The sequence below is a fragment of the Plectropomus leopardus genome, chromosome 14 (genome assembly GCF_008729295.1).
Source record: "Plectropomus leopardus isolate mb chromosome 14, YSFRI_Pleo_2.0, whole genome shotgun sequence".
In the NCBI taxonomy this organism is placed as follows: domain Eukaryota; kingdom Metazoa; phylum Chordata; class Actinopteri; order Perciformes; family Serranidae; genus Plectropomus; species Plectropomus leopardus.
In genome coordinates, this window is record NC_056476.1 from 31,196,141 (window position 1) to 31,217,679 (window position 21,539).

Below are 21,539 nucleotides of genomic sequence, written 5' to 3' on the forward strand. Positions count from 1 at the left end.
AAAAAGGCTTGACTTAACTTTTTCCTATTTTATTTATTTATTTTTTTTCAATCTTATTCATTTAGAAGGGACCATGCAAAGTTTAAACATGAACGTTACCATTTGATGCACCGTACCAGATTATAGCTTAGAGCTAGTTCGCATCTGCAGCCTCTCGCTAGGTCAGAACACACAGCACAATGACATGACAATACCATATTGTACTTGCACTAGTTAATATTTTAATAACATTCACATTCACTCAATGAAATAGATAAACATAGCCCAATTCTACCATTTACCTGAGCACTGCTGAGCTTTTAAGTTTTCCAACACATTCATTGATTTGTGGAGGCCCGCCACAATTACAACGTCTGCTGCCACAAATAAATTTTCTAATTTAGGAGCTGCACAATTCATTAAGAGGACACGCAATGATTGAAAGGGGCACACAGACAAAGAATAAAAAACCTGGTTGCTGTCCATAATTATGCCTGTCTGCAGGATGCAAATTTTTGTTTTCTAAGACAGCAAATTAATGGCCTACCCTACTCAGCCTTTTTCTGCTTCAAGCAGACTTACCCTGGCAGACTTCCCTTAAAGGAAAACAATCTTTCTGCTCTTGCCCAAACCTAACCAATCCAATAAACAAAGGCAAAAAGTATGGTGGAGTATGGTGGGTCATTCCTTCGCTATCCTAGGAAATGTAAATTTGCCTGCTGAATGAGCAAATAGGCAACGGTTTGCTAACAAATAAGCCGTTATAACTTCATAGCCTTGTGTGTTTATATTACGGATGTAAATCACTGGTTTCATTACAATACAATATTACATCGATACTTTGGACAACGATACAATATTTGCTGATATCACAAAGTCTACCATGATATAATTTCAATTTGATTTGATTTAGGGGCCTGATTGGAGATGATTAACAGGTGAAAAGTTTCAAATTTGTTTTTTGTTTTTTTTTTTTTTTAGGAAAACTGTAGACACCTGGGAGATCACCAAAGGAGGCTATATTTAAAAATGCAACCTGATGCCTCATACAGGTAGAAAATACTGATGAGTATTTTTTTCATACGGTTTAATTATACAATGTTATGGTCAGAATCAGAGTGCTGAGGTCACAGATGGCGCTACAGCTGCATCCTGAGTGTTTCCTAATTAATGCCAACATTTCTCTTTGTTTTTCTAAGCCTTGACACACCAAAAAAAAAGAACCTGAGGCTGCAATCACATTTATCAGAAACTCGTGAAGCATGAAGGACAAGTCAACAGCAAAGGATGGAAGCAACACCAAATCCACTCAAAGTGGACTCCTAACTGTTCAAGAGCAGTTCATGCAAAGACCTGATTAGTCCCATTTGCATGTTTGTAAGGCATTAATTTAACACATTTTGTGAAATAATTTGTGGTGCAGTGGTTTCTTGTACTGACTCTGACTGACTTTGTAGCACATGTGTTTATGTACCTACAAATTAGGGGAAAGGCTTCTTCCTTACCTGTTTAGGGATGACATATTAAGTTGGGAAGAAGTACTGGCGCTGACTCAGATGATATGAACAGAGCAGGACAAGCGGGAGCAGAGCAGTTTATTTAAAGCATTGTGTGTGGTTTTATCTCAGCAACGAGAAACCATTTGGAATAAACCAACACATTAACTACTACTGTGCAATTAATAAAATTATTAAAGGAAATTAACTTACATGAGGCACACATGATGGCCGCTGGTCAAAGCTAAACAAAGGGTGGAAGGCAACATATAAAGCCTCTAATTAAAGGAAAAAGGTTGCACCTGAGGCAGGTGGACCACTGGGGGGTTATACCGAGGGGAACGTGTCGCCTATGTAAAAGTAAAAGTTTTCTCATCTGTTGCTGCTTCTCCAGAAACTCACACGAAAACACACATAAATATCCGTCCTGCATCTCAGTTTGCTCAGTCTTCCTCTCTGCTCCAGCAGTATAGTGCAGTTTCAGGATTAAGGAGCTGATGCACACTGCACTGCATTGCACTCTCTACCCCGGACAGCACACGGACGTAAGACATGCAGCTTACTCGACCAAAGAATAGCAGAGCGCCGTGACGCCACTTCCGGACCGGTAGTTTTGCGGGAAGTTCGGTCCTCATACGGACTTAACCCACAATAAACAAAGTCAAGGTGTGTATTCATCTTCTTATTTAGCTTATTCAACGTATAAGTGGCTGTTAAACTGACACAGTAGCAGAGAAGCAGAAGCCCTTCTCAGGACATTTCATGTAGCAGTTCACGTGATGCTAACGAGATAGCGCGGTTAGCATGATAGCTAATGTTAATCGACAATCATAGAAACATAACGCTCGTATTTCTCGTGCTACTCTGCCTGTAAACACATTTTGTCTTAAAGCATGAGGCTGTTATGTTCGTGCTACACATGCTGGTACTTAGTGAGAAGTCATGCTGACGTTGCTGAAGGTAAAAAGTACGCAGATAACGTTACAAACGGGTGTCGGGCGAACTCGGGATGTGGTTAGCTAACTTCGCTGGCAAAGTTTAAGCGAAGGCATAAGATCCATGTAAAATCTATCATTTGTTGTTTACGTTAGGTTTTGATAGGTTACATTAACACTTTGGGACCTGGATGGACATCAATTGTCCTGTGCTGCGTTCAGACGCCTTTCACAAGCTTTTTGACCTGTTGAAACTGTAGCTGTAAAATGGGGTAAAAAGGCAGTGGTCAACTTGGCAATAATGTCCCACAAATTTTAAGAAATAAGCGTGTGTTTGTGTGTGTGTGTTTGGGTGGGGGTTAAAAATGTTTTTAAAAAATAGGGGAAGGAGTGGGGATGGGATGGGATAAATTGTACCTGTAATTGTAATATTTTATATTATGTCAGAAAAAAAACATAATAAACACACACACACACACGTCTTTTTAAATTGCTCATTGCCTACTCTCCATGTTTTTAAAAGAAACCAAGATTGCTCTCAGTGTTTGGTTTTGCACCATGTTGCTTCACTTTGAAAAGCTCTACCCAAGATGCAGAGAATGTAAAGCTGACTGTGTTTCAGATGCCTCCTAAAGCCAAGGCGGCAGGGAAAGGCAGAGCTCCGGCTAAGAGGAAGCTGGCAGAGGAGTTTCCGCCTGGGGAGGTCCTCACAGACACTGGGAAGAAGGTCTGGAAGCTGGGGGCTCCGATCGGCCAGGGGGGCTTTGGTCTCATATATTTGGGTAAGACCAAACATAATGCCTGAACTCAGAGACTCAAACAACCAACATTTTTAATGCTTTAGGTGTTTCATCTGTTTAAAAGCAACTTTGCACTGTGCAAGATACAATCTGCAAAGTCGACATTACAACTGTTTTATTTTAAATTTAATAAGCGGTGAAATTATTCCTCCTCTTGTCCAGCTGATGAGAATTCTGCAAAATCTGTGGGTGCTGATGCTAGATACGTCATCAAAGTGGTAAGACTCTAAATTACGGAAAACTTACCTCAGATTGTCTTGTGTACATGTTTTTTTTTCCCATATACGTCACATGTGCACTTCCTGGAAAAGCAATATACCGCCTCCCAGAAAAACCCCCAGCTCTGTTCCTTGAGTGCAGCTTAGCTGCCAAATCAGTTTCATCAGTTTCCTCTTTGCAGTAGCTATGATAATACTGCAAAAGACATTTATGTATCTCTAATCACAGTGTGAGTGAACAATCAATACAGTGGGTTAGTATAAGGGCCCAGCAGGTGGTCAGATTGTACTCTGGCAACATAAGGTCAGTCAAAGGATTTTTCAAGTGTTTGATCAAGTTAAACCAGTCTAGCTGTCTTAAAGTCAGAGTGAAAACGGAGGGTTAACACAGCAAACAGTAATCGCATTTGATTAAACTGACAATCTCTTAGTTTAAGCTGCGTTTGAGCTTGGTTGTCACCTGGCCTTTAACTGAAGTCATATAAATTCTATTAAAATGGCTTTTTACAAATTAGATTTACAGCCCGTTCAGGGCTGGGTTTGGCAGTAAGTCGAGTATCAGTGTTACTATATGCATGCGACAACCATCAAAGATATTGCTGTATTATTTATATTCTGGTAGTTGTCCCTGTTGAAATCCCTGTATGTATTTGGTCATTGTTAAGGTTAATGGAGCACATCAAAAGTCAGAACTGCTTCATATTTGCATGTTTCTTGTTGCTAACATCCTATTTGTTACTGTGTGCACTTTAACAGGGCTGTAACTAACTGTTATTTCAATTAGTTATTAATCTGCCAAACATTATTGTCCCAATAATGAAGATGATCTTTAATATGTAAGAAAATAGTCAAAAAAAAAGTCCATCACACATCCAAAATGTCTGAAGTGATGTCTTCACATCAAATGATTTATTTTGTCAAGGCAATGGCCCAAAATTCAAAGATATTCAGTTTACTGTCAAAGAACATTAAGAAGAACAGTAGATATTCATTTGAGAAGCTTTAACTAGTAATTTTGTCTGGTTTTTTTTCTGAGGCCCCTGCTAATTTCTAATGCTATCTGCAGCAACACTTCCAGTTTGTGCAGTTTTTACAGACTTTGCAGTGCTATATTTGCTCTAAACATCTGTTCAATCAAATCTAAACAAACACGTGCTGGTTGTTTTGTCCACAGGAGCCCAGTGACAACGGACCACTTTTCTCTGAGCTCAAGTTTTACATGAGAGCGGCTAAGCCTGACCTGAGTAAGCCAACTCATCGTTCCTCATAAACACACATACACACACGCACAAATAGCAAACACCTTGAAGTCTGACATTAAGCTAAACTAAAGTTAGCCTTGTGATCATAACACAGCGTAGTCTCTCACCACCAGGGCAAACAAATAAAAGAAAGCCAACTTTCTTAATTAAAAAAGACAATCTTGTAGCTGAGGCACGGAAGGGCCCTGCAGAGGAAGGGAAGCTTCTGGTGGCAGCGCCATTGGCCCCCAGGCCACAGCTTTGCATTTTATATAATAACAATCCAAATGTCAATCTCCCCTGACAATTAACTGTTATATTACTAAGGAACCAAAGGCTCATATTTTATTCATGCTGGAATCTCACGTTGTTGGTAAATATTTGTCCCAGCAGCAGATTAGCTTGCGGCCGCACTGCCCACCCCCACCCCCCCACCCCCACAGAATTATGCTCTTATTACTTTGAGCATCACAGCCATCACCCACTTTCACCAGCTCCAGTTAGCAGTGTGTTCACAGCAGGTTTTAGTAACCAAACTGTCTGTGATTTACATGCTGTGCACTTCAAACATTCAGACACATTATTTGAGAATATTTTTGCTAGAAAAAGTATAACTACCATTTGTGCCAATCCTCTTGTTCTGCAGTTCAGAGCTGGATGAAGTCTCACAAGTTGAAAAGTCTGGGTGTTCCTAGGTACTGGGGCTCAGGTCTGCATGAGAAAGGAGGGAAAAGGTAAGGCTTGGATCAGGACCTCCCATGGGGGAAAATGTATCATTTTTCAGGAGTAGTTTCATCTCACAGCAATTTTAGTCTTATAAAAGACAAAACAATGCCTAATTAAGGATTTTTTTTAGGTGTAAATGAACCTTTTGTAAGACCGGAAGAAATTCCAAATGTACGACGAATTAGTAATTACATTTGACCAACCTTTTGAGAAAGCTGTCATGTATCTATTGCTATTTATTATTACATATGTTAACTCATTGAGTGCCAGCCCTATTACATAATGGAAAGTGACTTGTGCCAGCTTTTCTGGCCATTTTGAGTCATCTTTCAGGACCCACAGAATATTTTGTACAAAGACTCTGAAAACACTAAATAGGTCAAATGAAAGAAGAAACTCTCTTTTTTTGTCATGGAAAAACCCATTTGTTTGCGCCTTGCTCCATTCTTGATTTATCTGAAGTTGAATAGAGGCTAGTTTCATCAAAAAGAGCACTTTTTTTCTAGAAGGCTGAGAAAAATGCATTTTTGTTAAAGGGAGTCTGTCAAGCAAAACAGTGATTTGAATGTTATAATTTTGCCTTCAATGACATAAGAGACATCTGAAAACTGTATTACAAATGTGTGTAAATGTGTAACTATACAAAGTACAGCACAATGCAACAAATCATCAGAACCGGAGTCCTATTGCATTATTCTACCTGGGGGGGGGGGGGGGGGGTGCCACTGACGTATATATACGTCAGTGGCACTCAATGAGTTAAGGGTGGTATCACGGTATACTGCGGAATTTGAAATCCTGGAGGTATGTTTTCAGTACTGTCAAAAATACAGCTACTCCTCTTTACATTAAACTCATTGTATATAGTGCACAGCACGCACCATCAGATGTCAGTCTCCGGTCTCTGCTGGTGGAACAGGCAGATCCTTGACCCTCTCTGTTTTTTGGGGGGCATTTTATGCTGATATTGAATTGATGTAGCTTTGTTGCTGTAGTTTTGAATCACCTCCATACACATCACTCTGCTCTCCGATCCCGGCTACTCCACTTCATGTTTTGATCTACTGTCTTTTGTACTACAACTACGAATCCCAGCAGCCCCCAAATTACACACAGGGAGCGTGAGAGCGCCTTCTTGTGCCAGCCGCTGAAAACACACTTTGACGTATATATACATCAATGGCACTTAAGTGTTGGCTTTTGAATGACGTATATATACGTCAGTGGCACTCAATGAGTTAAGGGTGGTATCACGGTATACTGCGGAATTTGAAATCCTGGAGGTATGTTTTCAGTACTGTCAAAAATACAGCTACTCCTCTTTACATTAAACTCATTGTATATAGTGCACAGCACGCACCATCAGATGTCAGTCTCCGGTCTCTGCTGGTGGAACAGGCAGCTGAGCTTAAAGACACAGAGACTCTTAGTGGTAGAGGTAGAAGTTACAGGACAGTAAACAGCCAGCGGCCAGCAGGCAGAGAGAGAGCATGGGAAATACATTAGCTAACGTTAGCTCTACCTGCTAAACTAAGCTAAGCAGGCTAAAAGGTAGCTTGCTGCTGAAATGTTCTGTATCAGAGCCAAGTAACCATACCTGCATCTCAGCAATGTGAGCTTTAACCCTTCTTATTAACACAATTGATAGCATAAGCAACTTTATGCATGTGAATTAAAAATAGAGGGGTATGCAGGCAGCGTAATCCTGGGTAGTCGTTAAGTGTTTGGCCAGAACCACCAAGTCACATTCATCCTGGGCCATTTTTAATTGTTAGTCCAGGACTAAGCTTTAGCTTAGTTTAGCTTAGCAGGTAGAGCTAATGTTACCACAAGTCCTGTAACATCTGTTTTTCACACAATTATTTCCCATTAAACACAGCCCACAGAGGTAAAATCCATATAAGAATTCCCCAACCCCAAAAGAGTTTGTAAGGGAAGCTGCCCTTTAGCCTGCTTAGCTTAGTTTAGCAGATAAAACCATTGTCATCACAAATCCTCTAACATCTATTTTTTCTCCACATATTTCTTTCCCATTAAACAGACCCAACAGAGGTTTAATATATATTTTTAGTAATTCCCAATTCAAGCAAATCTGTGCGTGCAGTTGCTGCTTGAATGGCTTTGAAATTGGCATTTTTTTTGTTTTTGTTTTGTTTTTTCTTCATTGGTGGTTATCTGCACAGCACACTGTAAATGACATCACAGTCAAGAGGTCCTGCTAATTGGTTGTTTGTAGTGTGAATCCTGAAAAAACAAGCTAGTCATCAATCCAGGGACAACACTTACTTGGTGTTATGAGATCATGCATGGGGGATAACGGCAGGTTTTGTACATCTAACTTGGTGAATTGAGGATTTATTTCGACCAAGCAGGAGGTAGGTAAGATATGAAAGTATGAAATATTACATACTGCCCAAGCCTAACATACGTGCTGCTTTTATTTCACAGTTACACCAACAGTTTAGTAACAGAGCTTGTTTAACACTTCAGCAGTACTAAAGAAGTGCTCTGTGTTCCTTTTAGGTACAGGTTCATGGTTATTGACAGGCTCGGCACAGACCTGCAGAAGAAGTTTGAAGAATGTGGAAGGAGGTTCCCCAGAAAACTTGTCCTACAGCTTGGCCTACGACTGGTTGGTTATTTCATGATTAAATGTTTTTAGGTTTTCCACTGAACTGCAGTTAAGTAGCAAACAACAATTGATTTACATGAATGAATCTAACTGGAGGATGGTAGCAGTATTCCTGATCACTAGTCAGTCTGATTATTTTTCTCATGAAATCTAAGCACTGGGCCTTTCATTTACACCTTGTATTATTAAAGGTTTGGGTCTTGGTATGCAAAATATGTGGACAGAGTTAGGAGGGAAGCCATACGGGGTTGTCTTGGTCACAATACACACAAAAGCTGCTTTTACACAGGGATGGTGTTGTAGGGCCGCAGTCCCCCCTTTATACCACTTCTGCACTTTTACACTGAACTAACTGACGGCAGCATCATTACACTCCAGTGTGTGATTATAGACTGCATCGAGGCATCCCGCGATTAAATGGGGCATGGTGTTTAAGACACGAGTGTCCGCCTTTCGAGTAGCATATGTGTCAGCAGTGTTTTCTAAGCAATAACAAAGCCATAACATGCCAACCACATCGTTCACGATCTCTGTTATATGTTACTGCCACCATTCCCGGATAAGAAGTGAGACCACTCTGTCCCCCCTTTCTATGATCAGACGTTATATACAGGGCAGCAAGGCAGCATAATCCTGTGATATTCCCGCCTTGAACAGGCGGTATAAAGCAGCTGAAGGTATCTTTATAGGCTAGTTTTTGTTAACTTTGCTAATTAAGCTAACTAGAGCCAGTGGAGAAGCGTGCTAGAATCAGTGATAGAGCCCAACCAGTCTGTTTGGGCCGATATCAAATATCACTATCTGTGTACTGTATGTCAGCTGCTCAGTAACAGAAAACTGAAGTAAAGTATCCATTACATGACATAGTTCACCTTACCAGGGTGCACTTTTATTTTTACAGTGTAATATGTGTCTTTCATTTTATCAGTAACAGCTTTTTCAAAAGAAAAATTAATACACCTTTTTTTTGGAGGGTGGGGACTGGTTGTTTGTTTATATGTTTTTACTGAATAGAGATGCAAATGTACTGTAATATGCAGGTTCGGCCACCTCCCTCCAGACTTGTCCTGGAAGTTGCATTTGGATGACAATGCATTGTGTGTCTATTTACTCTTGTATTAACACCTTCTTTTTTCTCTCGTTCAATACTTATATTAACAGACATATCAATTTTCCTTGTTTAGCTGGATATTCTGGAGTATATCCATGATCATGAGTATGTGCACGCTGACATAAAGGCATCCAACCTCATGTTGAGCTACAGTGATCCAAACCAGGTCAGTAAAAGTTAAAGCATCCAAAGACTAAAATCATATTGAGTTTGGGGAAAATGAAAAGGAAACACAACGTCTAACTGAAACTTAAAGTCACCATTGCATTTGTCAATGTTGGGAAACTGAGGTGCTGCCGTGACCTCAGCTCTGCTCCTTTAAAGCAGGGAGGGGATTGTGTTTTTTGATCATAAAGCACTTGTGCTGCTTCATTAGATTCAATTAAGGCCTGGAGAGGAGGGAGGGAGGGAGAGAGGGAGAGAGAGAGAGAGAGAGAGAGAGAGAGAGAGAGAGTGTGTGTGTGTGTGTTTCAAACGGTAAGATTAGATGGCAGCAGCTAAAGGCTTTTTCTAGCAAACAAGGCAGGGGCAAATATTTAATTTGAAGATTAATAATGTATCATTGGTGGCATTATTAAAGAGCTATTTATAAATGACAATTAAAAAATCAGCCCCTCCGGATTTTATTATTAAGTAAGATTGTTTGTTGGCTTTTTTGTTGTTGTTTTTTTTGTAGATGTGCTTTTTAGATGTTCTCCCCTGGAGTCTGTGGGCTGTAGGTCTAGTTTTATTCTTGTGTGTTTCTTTATTAAAGCCAAGAACCACCCGTATGTTTATATAAACACAATACAGACTACATAATAATAATGAGGCTTATGTGGGTGGAATTGCAATTGAAATTTCATAAAGAGCAGAATCATCTGCTCTCTATGCTTTCAGTTTGATTCCTGGAAACATTGGTCATTTTTGTATAAATGTAGAACGTGTGAAATGTTGTCTTGTTCTTAGTCTGTTTGCATGTCTGAATCAGCATCTTTTTGTAGGTTTACTTAGTAGATTATGGGCTGGCATATAGGTACTCACCTGACGGTGTCCTCAAAGAGTACAAGGAAGACCCCAAGAGATGTCACGATGGTACCATCGAGTTCACAAGCATCGATGCCCACAAAGGAGCAAGTATGTACAAGTACACTACCAGTAGTTTTATACCCCCAGATACAACTTTTAAAGACATACTGCCAGCTCTTTACCTCTGTGAAAATACGTTAAAAACTAATTACATAGTGCAACACATAAAGATAACCTGACAGGTGGGATCTGGGAGCTGGAGACTTAAACAGTACCTGTGTCATTTTTCATTTGGGATACTTTTGCCATTAAAGACACTATAAGTTTGGAGCAAAAAGAGAAGGTCACACTGTAATGACAGGACTAGCTACATAGCCAATAACATAGAAATTGTTTCCTGTAGCACACAGCAGGTGTGTCTCCACACATTTAGATAATCTCCCAAGTACATGAAACTGGCCTCCAACTTCTTAATTTGATTTTTTTTAAGAAAATACTGATTGATGATGAATGATTCAACATTTTGGGAAATGCACTCATTGACTTATTTCTTTTTGAGAGTGAGTTGATAAGATCAGAGATAAGATCAGAGATTCTTCGCTGGTTGCCCCTTCACACAGTTAAAAATGGCATTTTTTAACTTTAAATAATGAGAATTTGTAAACAGATAATGTGTGCGGTACATGCTCCCTGCACAGTTAAAACAAGTCTGAAAAAAGCAGAAAAATTGAGATCTAATGGTATAAGCGAGCAGCACTGACCAAATGAAAACCAGGATTCTGTTTCTGCCTGTTCTGTTTCTCTTAACAAATGTTTTCAGAGACATGTTTTAGCTTACTGGGTGGCATTAGATCGTTTGTAAGATAGTAGCATTTTATACTTAGTATTGTTTTTGTGTTCACAACAGGATACAGTGCCTCTCCACATTTAATGCTGTTATTGCTATAAATTAATCAAAGGACTCTCTGACAGTGTTCACTTCTGCTGATGTGTTTATTTGGCTGCAGCTGCGAGTAGGCGGAGCGACCTGGAGATCCTGAGCTACTGCATGGTTCAGTGGCTGTGTGGACGACTGCCCTGGGAGGACAAGCTGCAGGACCCCCTCTACGTCAGAGACTCCAAAATCAGGTGGGAGAGACACCTGCATTCTCTGCACAAATTAGCTCTGACCAAGTTCTCTCAGTAAATGCATGAGGTTATCTGCTGCATCTGGGCAAGCAAGCCTTTGGAATTTGGAACATTCTCTATTTTAAAACAAGTTTACAAGTTTTGCCTTTAAGGGAAATCATGCTGCTTGTTTTTCCCTCACAGGAGCCAAGACAACGTCTCTGAATTCATGACTAAGTGTTTCTCCTCTCAAGACAAGCCAGGTAAGTAAAAGACAGGGCAAACACAGAGGGAAGTGTGGACTTCTCATGCCCACTGAGAATGGAAAACGAGTAACACCTGACTGGTGTTGCCCCTAATCCATCAGTTTCTCAAACTGCTTAATGACCTAGTAATACAAAAATGTTTGTAGTTTCCAGAGGTGTGTGAATAGGATCATTTTATGATACATTTTCAGGGCCAATATTGGTGGAAAATAGAACAAAAAAAATAAAATTCTTAACTTGTCCAAAGTAGAGAGTCACTCAGGAAGATTTAGAAACCGCAACCAGGATGGAACAGGTCAATCTGATTGTAAACACAGTGATGGACAGAAAGGATAGACTACTGTACAGACGAGGCAGACACAGAAAAGAGAGAGACACCACTGTACGCATCACTGTCAGATGAGGGACCCCCAACAGTTTCAGTGTCAGGTGAGAGAGAGACACTGCATCCCGGAGCTTTAGCAGCAGGTGAGGAAGATTCCGTTAGCTCAATGTGCCTCTGACAGCTTGATCGTGTTTGAGACACTTTATACATCATGAAGTTAAAATGTCCCAACAGTTACTCAATACAGTCATCTGTATCTAGGGTTCTAAAGTTGTCTGTTAAACTAAATTGTGTGTCTGAAATTGTAAGTGTCCACTGTGAAAGATGAGAGACTAATATATATTACTATTACAATGTAGAGTTTCTTGATCATCATAAAGGATTTTAATCATATCGCCTATTCCTTAATACCAAGTACATGATTTTTTTTATTTCTATTCATTCACATCTACTCATCTTCTCTGTCCTTTAAACAGAGACCTACTTGTTTCTCAACAGGGTAGAAGTAACACTCCAGTAACACTCTGCAGTAAACATCTTAGTTTAGACTGTAAATGGCGACTTAAGTGTTGCCATTTTAATGTTGGCACTTTGACCTGCAGGCAGTGTGTGGGTTCAGGCAGAGCAGACAGACATTAAACATCACACCTCCTTCCTTGAGCTCTGCTGAGCACAATCAAGTGTTGCTTACAACTCTGTCAGTGAATGTGTTTGTGACTGTGTGTTGAGTCTGAGGAAAGTCACACCAAACAGAATCAGGATGCTGCAACCAGAGGACAGCATTAGGGTGGTGGCAGTGTTGGAAAAAAAGTCTGTGAGACAAGAAGAGAGAAGTCCAAGTCCAGTCAGTTGTATTCATGTAGTTCTCCATCATAAAACATGGATAAAAGCACTGCATGGGGACAAGGCTTCATAGAGATAACTCAACATGCCACAAAACTAAATGGCAAAATCCAGCGTAAACACAATAAAGAGAAGGAACAATGCAGGACAACACAATGCAACACTAAAACAGACATACCTCACCTGTCCACCTTCCCTGGTACCACTGATGCTGTTGAAGAGGCCAGCAGGTAGTTTGAGGCTTTGAGTTGATGGTGAGGTGGTGTGTTATGCTGTCACTCTGTTGTGTTGCAGATGAGATCCAGAGGTTCATGGAGGAGGTGAAATCGCTGGAATACCTAGACAAACCACCATATGAGAACCTGCGCTCCATCCTGCAGGCCGGGCTGAAGGCCATCCAGGCTAAAGATGATGGCAAGCTGATCTTCTCACCTGTTATTGGAGCTGTTTCATCCCCTGCCAAGGTCAGCACACACACACTAAAACCAACTTTAATGTGAGGAATGACAATGCTTGATTTGAATAATCTGCTTCTTCCCAACTTCATTTTCTTGTGGAGTTTGTAGACAACTAATCAGTATCTGAACCAAGTGGTACCATGGAGCCCCAACAGGCTAGGAGTTAACTATGGCTGGCACTTCAGCTTGGCTGCCTCCAAGGTTTTGACTGTATCAGATGCCGCATGTAGAGATCAGTATATGCCTGATCCTGAAAAGTTTAACTTCATCTGTCATTCAGAAATCATTTAACATGGGCAGTGTTAAAATTGGCAGCTATTTTAGATGTAGTCTTAGTCTATAGATGTAATTGCTAAGACCATGGTCTTTTTCCTAAAACTTCAGGGATGTCTGACTTGAAGACAAACTTCTCCCAACATCCTCAAAATTTGGATTAACAACAAGATCTTTTAACAAAAGTATAAAACTCGGCTCAATAATTACTGTCAAGGATCATGGACAAGTTCAAGTCACATTTCCCCCACATACACAACATGCTAACGTTTTTAGCATAAGCCTATGGCATTATACGTTGCATAAATTACCTTAGAGGCTAGCAGACTTTTCCTGTACACATAACAACCAACTTACATTTATTTATGCTTTCTCTTACTCACCTGTGGTTTTGAATGAGTGGATGAATTTCAGCCTGCATGCACGTTTTTCAGTCTAACATCGTTGAATCTGAGCAGCTAATGTTGCGTTGCGTAGTGAGATGCTTGGCATACACATCGTGTTTCCACAGTATGGCTTTTGTTAACATATGACATATGCTCTGTCTGTTGACTCACAGTTTCTCCAAAAACAAAACATTTCCACACTGATGATTTATTCCGGAGTAAATAGCGTTATCCTCATTGTCTTTCTCTTGTCCGCTTCCCATCATCCGCCTGACACTCAGTGACGGTGACACAGAATTTCAAAATAAAGGCACATCTGAAAGAGGAAGATGTGGATCGAAGTTTTCAACTTATATCTATAATACACGATCGATGCTCATTTAATTGATAATCGATGCAGATGGATGGATTGTTACAACCCTACTGCTTAAAGCACATGACATTAGAGACAAGTTGTAATAGAGTGTACTTTCATGTCATCATTGAAGACTCTGATAAGAGCGGTGGGTGTTGTGATTATTATCCAAAAAGCCAAAACAACAACCGTTTAACCATGATGTAATGTTACTGTTTCGCAGTTAGAAATAGTGTTTGTCAAAGATGTACATGTCTACAGCATGTGTACATTGATAGATCCACATTTTAAGATTTATTTGTTTTTCCTCTCTCTCTCTCTCTCTCTCTCTCTCTCTCTCTCTCTCTCTCTCTCTCTCCCTCTCTGTGTGTGCGTGTGTGCGTGTGTGCGTGCGTGCGTGCATGCATATGGAAGATGCCACTGGGGACATGGCGTTGCCACCCGAAAGGTTACCAGGCCCCGGCACTGGTTATTGTATGTAATTATCCCACCAATCTGTTCACCTCAGCGGGCGCCGTGTGGTGATCATGAGGTAGCAATTGTCAAAATGGAGGCAAAAATGGAAAGAGGGGGAGGGGGGTGAGAGATAGTTAAGGCTGCGAGTGAAGCTTCATTATAGCGGCCCAGGAAGGAGGAGGACGGACCGAGGAGTTGATAGCCTTTATTAAGTGCATGACTCTTTCAGAGGCCACTTTTTCTTTCTCTTTCCTCAGCAGACCCCACAGTCACTAAGATTTCTGTAGAGAAGAAAGAGATTATAAAGTCATAGTTTACAGAAAACGCTGCACAGTATTAGCAGTGATTCTGAGAAACCTTCATCTGTCAAGTCAATTTAATTTAAAGAGCCCATTATCACAAAACATGGTTTTCCTCAGAGGGCTTTACAGTGTACAACATCCCTCTGCCCTTAGACCCTCACATCACCCAAGGAAAAACTCCCGAAAAAGAACCCGTGTAACGGGGGGGCGGGGGGCAATAGATGTCGTAAATCACAAATGAAATACAATCATGGCAAAAAGGAAAGAGAGAGGGAAGGAGGGGGAGAGAGGCACAGCAATAATAGAAACAGATGCATGTCATATTACAATAACGATAGGTGTGAAATTATTAATTGCACTCTATGATGATGTTGAGGGTGATGATAACAGTCTCGTGCATATGTTGATAGGGAGGTGTCTAAAGGCAAAATCACAGCATCACCGCAACCAGGACCAGACCACGATCAGGGCGAGCGGGGGGCACAGTATCAGTACAGCCACAGCACGAGCACAACCAAAGGCAGGGTCACAGCACCAGCACAGCTATCACCACAGTCAGGCACAGCCAAGGTTACGGCCAGGATCCAGGAAAACTAGATCCTGGATCCTGCTCCCGAGAGGCAACAGGATTAGCGTAGTGCAGTTCAACAGACCCAGGCTCCATAATCGCAAGCCCCAGGTTGTGACAGTACCACATGGCTATCACAGATGTTAGGCTAAGCTAAACTACTGAGGCTAAGCTAAGCTTGCAAACGGCAATGCAGTTAACGGACATGCATGATTTTCCGATGGCGGCATTGAGAGAAGGAAAAGGAGCGTATCAAAGGAAGTCCCCCGGCAGGTTAAACCTATGTCAGCCTAACTATGGGCTGGTCCAGGCAACCTGAGCCAGCCCTAATTATAATTATAATTATATCTGTGTTGACCCCTCTGGTCAAACATGCTGTACAAGCAGAAAAAGTCAGTGTTTCTGTTTGATGCTGTGTGGTTACAACAGCAGAGAACATAATTGGACGTTTTAATGGATTAATATTTGCAAGATCTTGGTGGCTGGTAATATGATAGAGCGATGATTACTGCTGCTCAAACTTGACAAACAGAAGGCTGGAGGCTCCAAAAAGTCAGGTCAGTGTTTGTCTCTTAAGTTCTCTCACCATCAGACGGCACTGCAGGCCCTCAGAGTTTGGACAACTTGCTGCTTCTTGATATTAGTTAAAAACAGTCTACTCATCTATATTATTCATTAATATTATTTTCTACTTTCATTAGGTTATTTTTTAACTAACATCAGTCCTAATCACAAATATCAAATATTTGTTAATTTTTAGAATTTTAACCTTAAGGCTTTTGTCATGATGCCACCATGTTTTTGGATGAAAAAAAAAAAAAATCACAGACAGGGATATGTCAATGATTAGAAGCGACATCAACTGTGACACTGCATCTCGTGGAAGTAGCATTTATTTTCTCCATATGCCAAATATGGTCAAAATGATGTCATCTGGTGGAAAATAGTAAAAATGATAAATTTCAAGACAAAGGCCCAGAATGACACCAAGAAATAATACAATGCATGTTTCTATGCTTTGATGGCTGTGGGTTGAAAAATGTCAGTTTGAATGGGTTTCAGTGGTGCATTTTTGCACTTAACAGTCTGAATGTAAAAATGTTGTTTACACTGTGTATTTTAGACTTGTTGTTGGAGCTGAGCTGGAAATTCCAAGATTAAACAACACATCCAAAATGATCAAAAAATGAAGAACGCAAAGTGCCTAAGATGCACCAAACAGTCCCTAAGGGGTAAAGATATTAAACAAATATTAAAATGACTGTGACATGGTTAGGGTGGGAATGTAAAACCCTGTTGTTCAGGATCTGAGCAAGCAGTTCTGGGAGGTTTGGAGAACCAAAATGAGCACAACAGTCGACAAACTTGGATCAGAGCTCTGCGTTTAACTATCTTTAAGCATCAATACAAATCAAGCACACGGCTTCATCATTCACAAACAAGAAACTCACTGACATGGAGGAGAGATCCCCAGCCCACATACATAAAGGCCGAATGTGCCCAAACAATGGCTTTAAATACTACTAGGTTGCACCATTACTGTGAGGACTGAGGTGAAAACAAACTATTGAAGGTGCTACATCAATCCTTTAAAGGATGCCTTTAAAATGTACAATAACTCCACACACACAAATTAGGCTAGAGTTAATATAACAGGCTAACAGGAAAGGAAATACAAAAGAAACCCTACTTATACCTCCCCCCTCCCAGGGTCCCAGTTGGTACAATCCACATCACCAAATCCTGGTGGAGCAAGGGGAATTTATGTGCGCATGTTCATGAGAGCACCAGCCTCAACCAGGAAGTGGACCTCAACAAAGAAACAATGATTAGAAATCACAACAAACAACAAAACATACTAAATAAAGCAAATGTATTTATAAACCAAACTGGATCCTAAGCTTAGCTGATACAAAGATGCCACATAACTGGAACAAATAACTCAACTGAACTCAAATAAAAGGAACTTTTCACCTGACTGGTGAGGGAGTGGCTGGTGCTCCCTCACAGATGTATGTTAGATAGATTTAAGTCTCTTTTGGCTGTTTTGTCTTATTTCCATAAACTTTTGGACTGTTGATTATTCAAGACATATCCTGCTCAGCTACTGTAATAGACATTGAAAATAATGAGACGTTAGAGCCAACAGGTCTGAACAATAGGCACAGCAACAAATGTGACCCTCAGCTGGGTAACTCATTTAAAGTAACATCTACATATATCCATGCTCACCCCACCTCCAGTTGCCATTAGGCCTTGGACCAAGATGAAGCGACTGCCCGGGTGGGTCATGAAATGAAAGTCATTATTTAAGAAGGCTGCAAACATAAGGCTTCAGTTCTGAAATAAAAGAATACTTATAATCAGACCATGAGGGCATCTTCATCTCATAACATATGAGATGAAGAGCTGCAGACAGCGGGTTCTTACTGCACCAACACAAACAGCTCACCTCCAGCAGGTAAACTTCTTTTGCCTGCTAGAGGTAAAAGACACACCTTCAAGCAGGTAGTCCTGTTAGAATGGAGACACAAATCCCTGCAAACTGGGCTCACAGGCCAAACCAAACCAAACCAAGCCAGCACATGACTTTTGAGAAGTAGTAGAAGTGACATGTTGTGTCTGTCTATGGATCGCCTCCACTCTGTTTCAGAACTATGGACAGCGTGGCACCTACACACACAATCCCAACCTTGCACACGGAAAACAGCGCTGTCATGGCTCTGAAACAACAGCTAAGCAAGAAGCAGTGTATCCCAGCCAATGTTTTTGTTTGGACCAATAAAACCTGGACAGAGAGGGAGAAAACCACAACAGACACCCCATGTGGCAATGGGTCAAGGTGTCATCAACAAGTTAATGTCCCCTCTCTTTACATTCTTCTCTTCTTTCAGAAGACCACCAAGAGAAAGAAAGCAGCAGATGAAGCCGAAGACAGTGAGGCTGATGGAGAGCCCATCAAGAAAAAGAGAGTCACAAAGAAAAAAGGTCAGTCTTTTCTGTTTATGATCACATATCTCTGAGGCATTTTCCACTGCAGGAGACACTCTGCTCAATTTGTTGCTGAGGTATACTGTACTGTCTGTGGCTTCCTGTCATTCTTGCTTGGTCAAACAGATGTGATTGATTACCATAACAAACTTAACAGTGACCAACATTGTACAGCTGCATACGCATTGACTGGATAACCTACAATATGGTGGCGTTAGAGGAAAAGTCAGAGGATCACCACAGTCATCAGGATTCATCCTCTGCACAACACACATCTGTGTATGTCTGTTTCACAGGAATCCATCCAAAAGTTGAGATATTTCAGTCTGGACCAAAGTGACAAAAAATAGAATGACCGAAATGTGAATGATATGAAATGTATGCAAGAAGCTTCCCCTCACACCTTTTATGTTGAGTGTCCGCCCTGTACTTTTATCATATGCAGTGCTGGAGATGTTTTGAGCAGTGTTGAGTGAAATGTCAGATGGATGTTTCATTCGGGCAAACGACAAAGACAAAGAGTCTTTTTCTCACAGAAAAAAGCTTGAGAACAAGAGTGCAGAAGGGTGTTACACTGTGGTGGCTGCAGGCTAAACATGCCCAGCTGCATGAAATAAGTTGAGACAGAAGTGAAAGATACAAATAAAAGACACAAATAATAGCAAGCAATGGCAAATAATTGAATATAAAGAAGGAAGGGGGCTGCTTGATGCTGCTTTAGTGCTTAACCATGATGAATGTCCTCCTACAGAAGTGAATGGAGTGAAGAAAAGTCCCAAAAAACCTCCCACACTGAGGAAGGTACCCAGCACTGGAAAAGGTGACTCCAAATCCAGACTGGTGGAGATGAGCACCCAGACATCACCCGGACTTGCCCAGAGAGCCAGAGGCAGACCCAAAAAAATCCGTGCGTAAAGCATCCACCCGTCTACACTCCTCCTTCCATTCCCCCGTCTCAGCTCTGCTTCTGAAGAGTCACTCTTAAAAGTTTATATTGTTTCTACTGTTACTCAGTGCAAGATGTTGATGTTTGACTGTATTTAGTTGTAGCCAGATCCATTGTAATAAAGAGGAAATTAAACTGTCCCTCTTTCTTTGGTTTTAATTAAACGTTTCAGGGTTGTTGGCCAGGGTGCGATGGAGGAAAATGTCCCATTTATTAACTTTTTACAACCTTTCATTCTCAGGCCACGTTTAGATGAGAACAGCCCTATTAAAAACAGAAAAGTCTTTCATTTGCATTAAAAAAAAAAAATCCACATTCATATGATAACATTGTAAAAACCATTCTTGTGTACAAGGATCCACAAAAACAACCAAAATTGCTGTAGTATGCATGCCAGGCCAATAGCTGGTGGTGTAACTTTGAAATGACGCACCATAGAAGAACACCATATGCACGTGAAAAGTGCGGCCGTGACGACACCGTTCTCACAGGATCTGTGCATTGCCAGTTTAAGAGGCAACAGAAGGGGTGGCGTTTTCAAAAAATCACACTGGAGCCCAGTTTGAAAAGCTTTTCAGTTTTTTCAGGCCCCCACAACACTGTTGTGTAAGCAAAAGGTCAAACATTTTAGTCATGAGCTGTTGTGTAAATGGCTCCTTGGTGTTATCATGACGTAGGTCTTTGAGGATAATTCAGTAATTATTCTTATTATAAAATCAGGAAGGAAACACAGAGAACACCTTTTCCAGACTCTTGCCAGAGTCTTCATTAACAGCATATTGTTAATGTGAGAAATCCAAAAGAATAATTCAGCCTCTTTTTAAAAAAGGTTGAATCAAACCAGTCCATGGATCCACTGGGGGAACTGGAAAGACTGGAGGAGCAGGATTAGGAAAGTGCCTCCCAAACTGAGTCCAAGTAGCCAGTTGCTGTAGTTTTATGGAGCGTCTACCCATAATATAGGCCTAAGTGAAATTTGATATTCATTTTTTGATGAGCGATGTAAACATGTCTTCAGTTACTCCAATGAGGAGAAGGAGCTGTCACCTGTCCTCTGTCTGCTCATGACATAATTCAAGTTTTAGGAATGTTACCACACATGCTTGGGCATGTACTGCAATTGGGTGTCGATTTAGCTACAACTCCTGCATGACTCCCTTTATATGAATTTGCTTTTAAGTGTGTTTTGCTTACATTTCAGTTTACGTCATGATGTTTGGAAAAATGCAGTTTATAATGCCACCACGCTGACAGTTCACCCTCTGTTAGTCATTTAGAAGTTGTGAGTAATAGCTTTATTATCAGTTAACTATTTCCTGATGCTTTGCAGATCTGTTATTAAACAGGTACATAACACTGATAAAAACAACTTTGAAGTTGGCGGGTTATGAAGAATCCCTTAAACTGATGTTTATTTTTGTAATAACAATGTCATAATTGTTGGTAATCCCTTACTGCATAACTGTGGATTCCAGGCTTTCTAATAAGCCTTCAAAATGTGAGTCCACAAGTCAACACACACACTAGCTATGTCCATTATGTATAGCCTTAATAAAAACCTGCCAGAGGATTCAACCCATTTTTCTTATGAACTAATCTATAAAGCATTACTAAATTATGTATTAGCTGTTAATAGCAATTAAAGGAACTGAATGAATATGAAGATTGTGTTCAAGAATTTCAGCTACCTCTTTTGAATGAAGACCTGTGAAGTGTAGGCAAGTCAATCTGAACAGTTTTCTTAGTGAAATTCTTAGTGAAATCTTAATGAAACTAAGTTAGAGCATCTTACTAGGCGGGTTTCCATTAATCCTCAAATTGTGTAAATTGAAATTGCAAATATAAAATATGCCCAATGGAACCAAGTCATTTTCGTCAAATAGTCAAAAAAGTTTTGAATCCACAACTCCTCTGTGAAATCGTGGACTATCACCTGCAGGAAATCCCTCATACGTGACTGCTCCCATGTATAAGGGGCTCGCCTTTCCATTATGGCTCCATAACACGCCTACGTGGCCTCGGATTGAAAATGATGACGGCTATTGCGGTGGCTGCAATAGAAATAAAGCTGCTAATGTTTTGAACATCTTTCGCCATGCTTCTTGGAATGTTATCAC

General features: G+C 40.6%; 2 protein-coding genes across 3 annotated transcripts in view; one reads left to right on the forward strand and one right to left on the reverse strand.

The window, feature by feature from the left end:
- The window catches only part of si:dkey-288a3.2 (protein phosphatase 1 regulatory subunit 37), a 56,185-nt gene extending 54,300 nt beyond the window's left edge, over positions 1–1,885 (reverse strand). Inside the window, exon 1 of the mRNA XM_042500079.1 lies at positions 1,878–1,885. The gene's annotated coding sequence lies outside the window, so the exon portion shown is untranslated. The remainder of the gene's footprint in view (positions 1–1,877) is intronic.
- vrk1 (VRK serine/threonine kinase 1) lies at positions 1,807–19,562 on the forward strand. 2 transcript variants are annotated; one of them, XM_042501193.1, is made up of 13 exons: positions 1,807–2,141; positions 3,033–3,192; positions 3,373–3,428; positions 4,603–4,672; positions 5,316–5,403; positions 7,919–8,027; positions 9,212–9,304; positions 10,122–10,254; positions 11,154–11,274; positions 11,458–11,516; positions 12,982–13,151; positions 18,383–18,473; positions 19,228–19,562. In XM_042501193.1, exons 2-13 carry the CDS (start codon positions 3,033–3,035, stop codon positions 19,389–19,391), a joined length of 1,314 nt encoding a protein of 437 aa, XP_042357127.1. In that variant the 5' UTR covers positions 1,807–2,141; the 3' UTR covers positions 19,392–19,562. The 2 variants fall into 2 exon arrangements, with proteins under 2 accessions (XP_042357127.1, XP_042357125.1); XM_042501191.1 differs by having other exon boundaries at positions 1,810–2,141; positions 18,380–18,473.
- Positions 19,563–21,539: the final 1,977 nt, after the last annotated feature.

What these genes read in the sequence shown, in the direction of transcription:
- vrk1 (XM_042501191.1), top strand. Translation starts at nt 3,033, where the DNA reads ATGCCTCCTAAAGCCAAGGCGGCAGGGAAAGGCAGAGCTCCGGCTAAG. An exon ending in CTTTGGTCTCATATATTTGG is followed by an intron (nt 3,193 to 3,372) that starts GTAAGACCAAAC and finishes CCTCTTGTCCAG; the next exon opens with CTGATGAGAATTCTGCAAAA. An exon ending in CTCCTCTCAAGACAAGCCAG is followed by an intron (nt 11,517 to 12,981) that starts GTAAGTAAAAGA and finishes GTTGTGTTGCAG; the next exon opens with ATGAGATCCAGAGGTTCATG.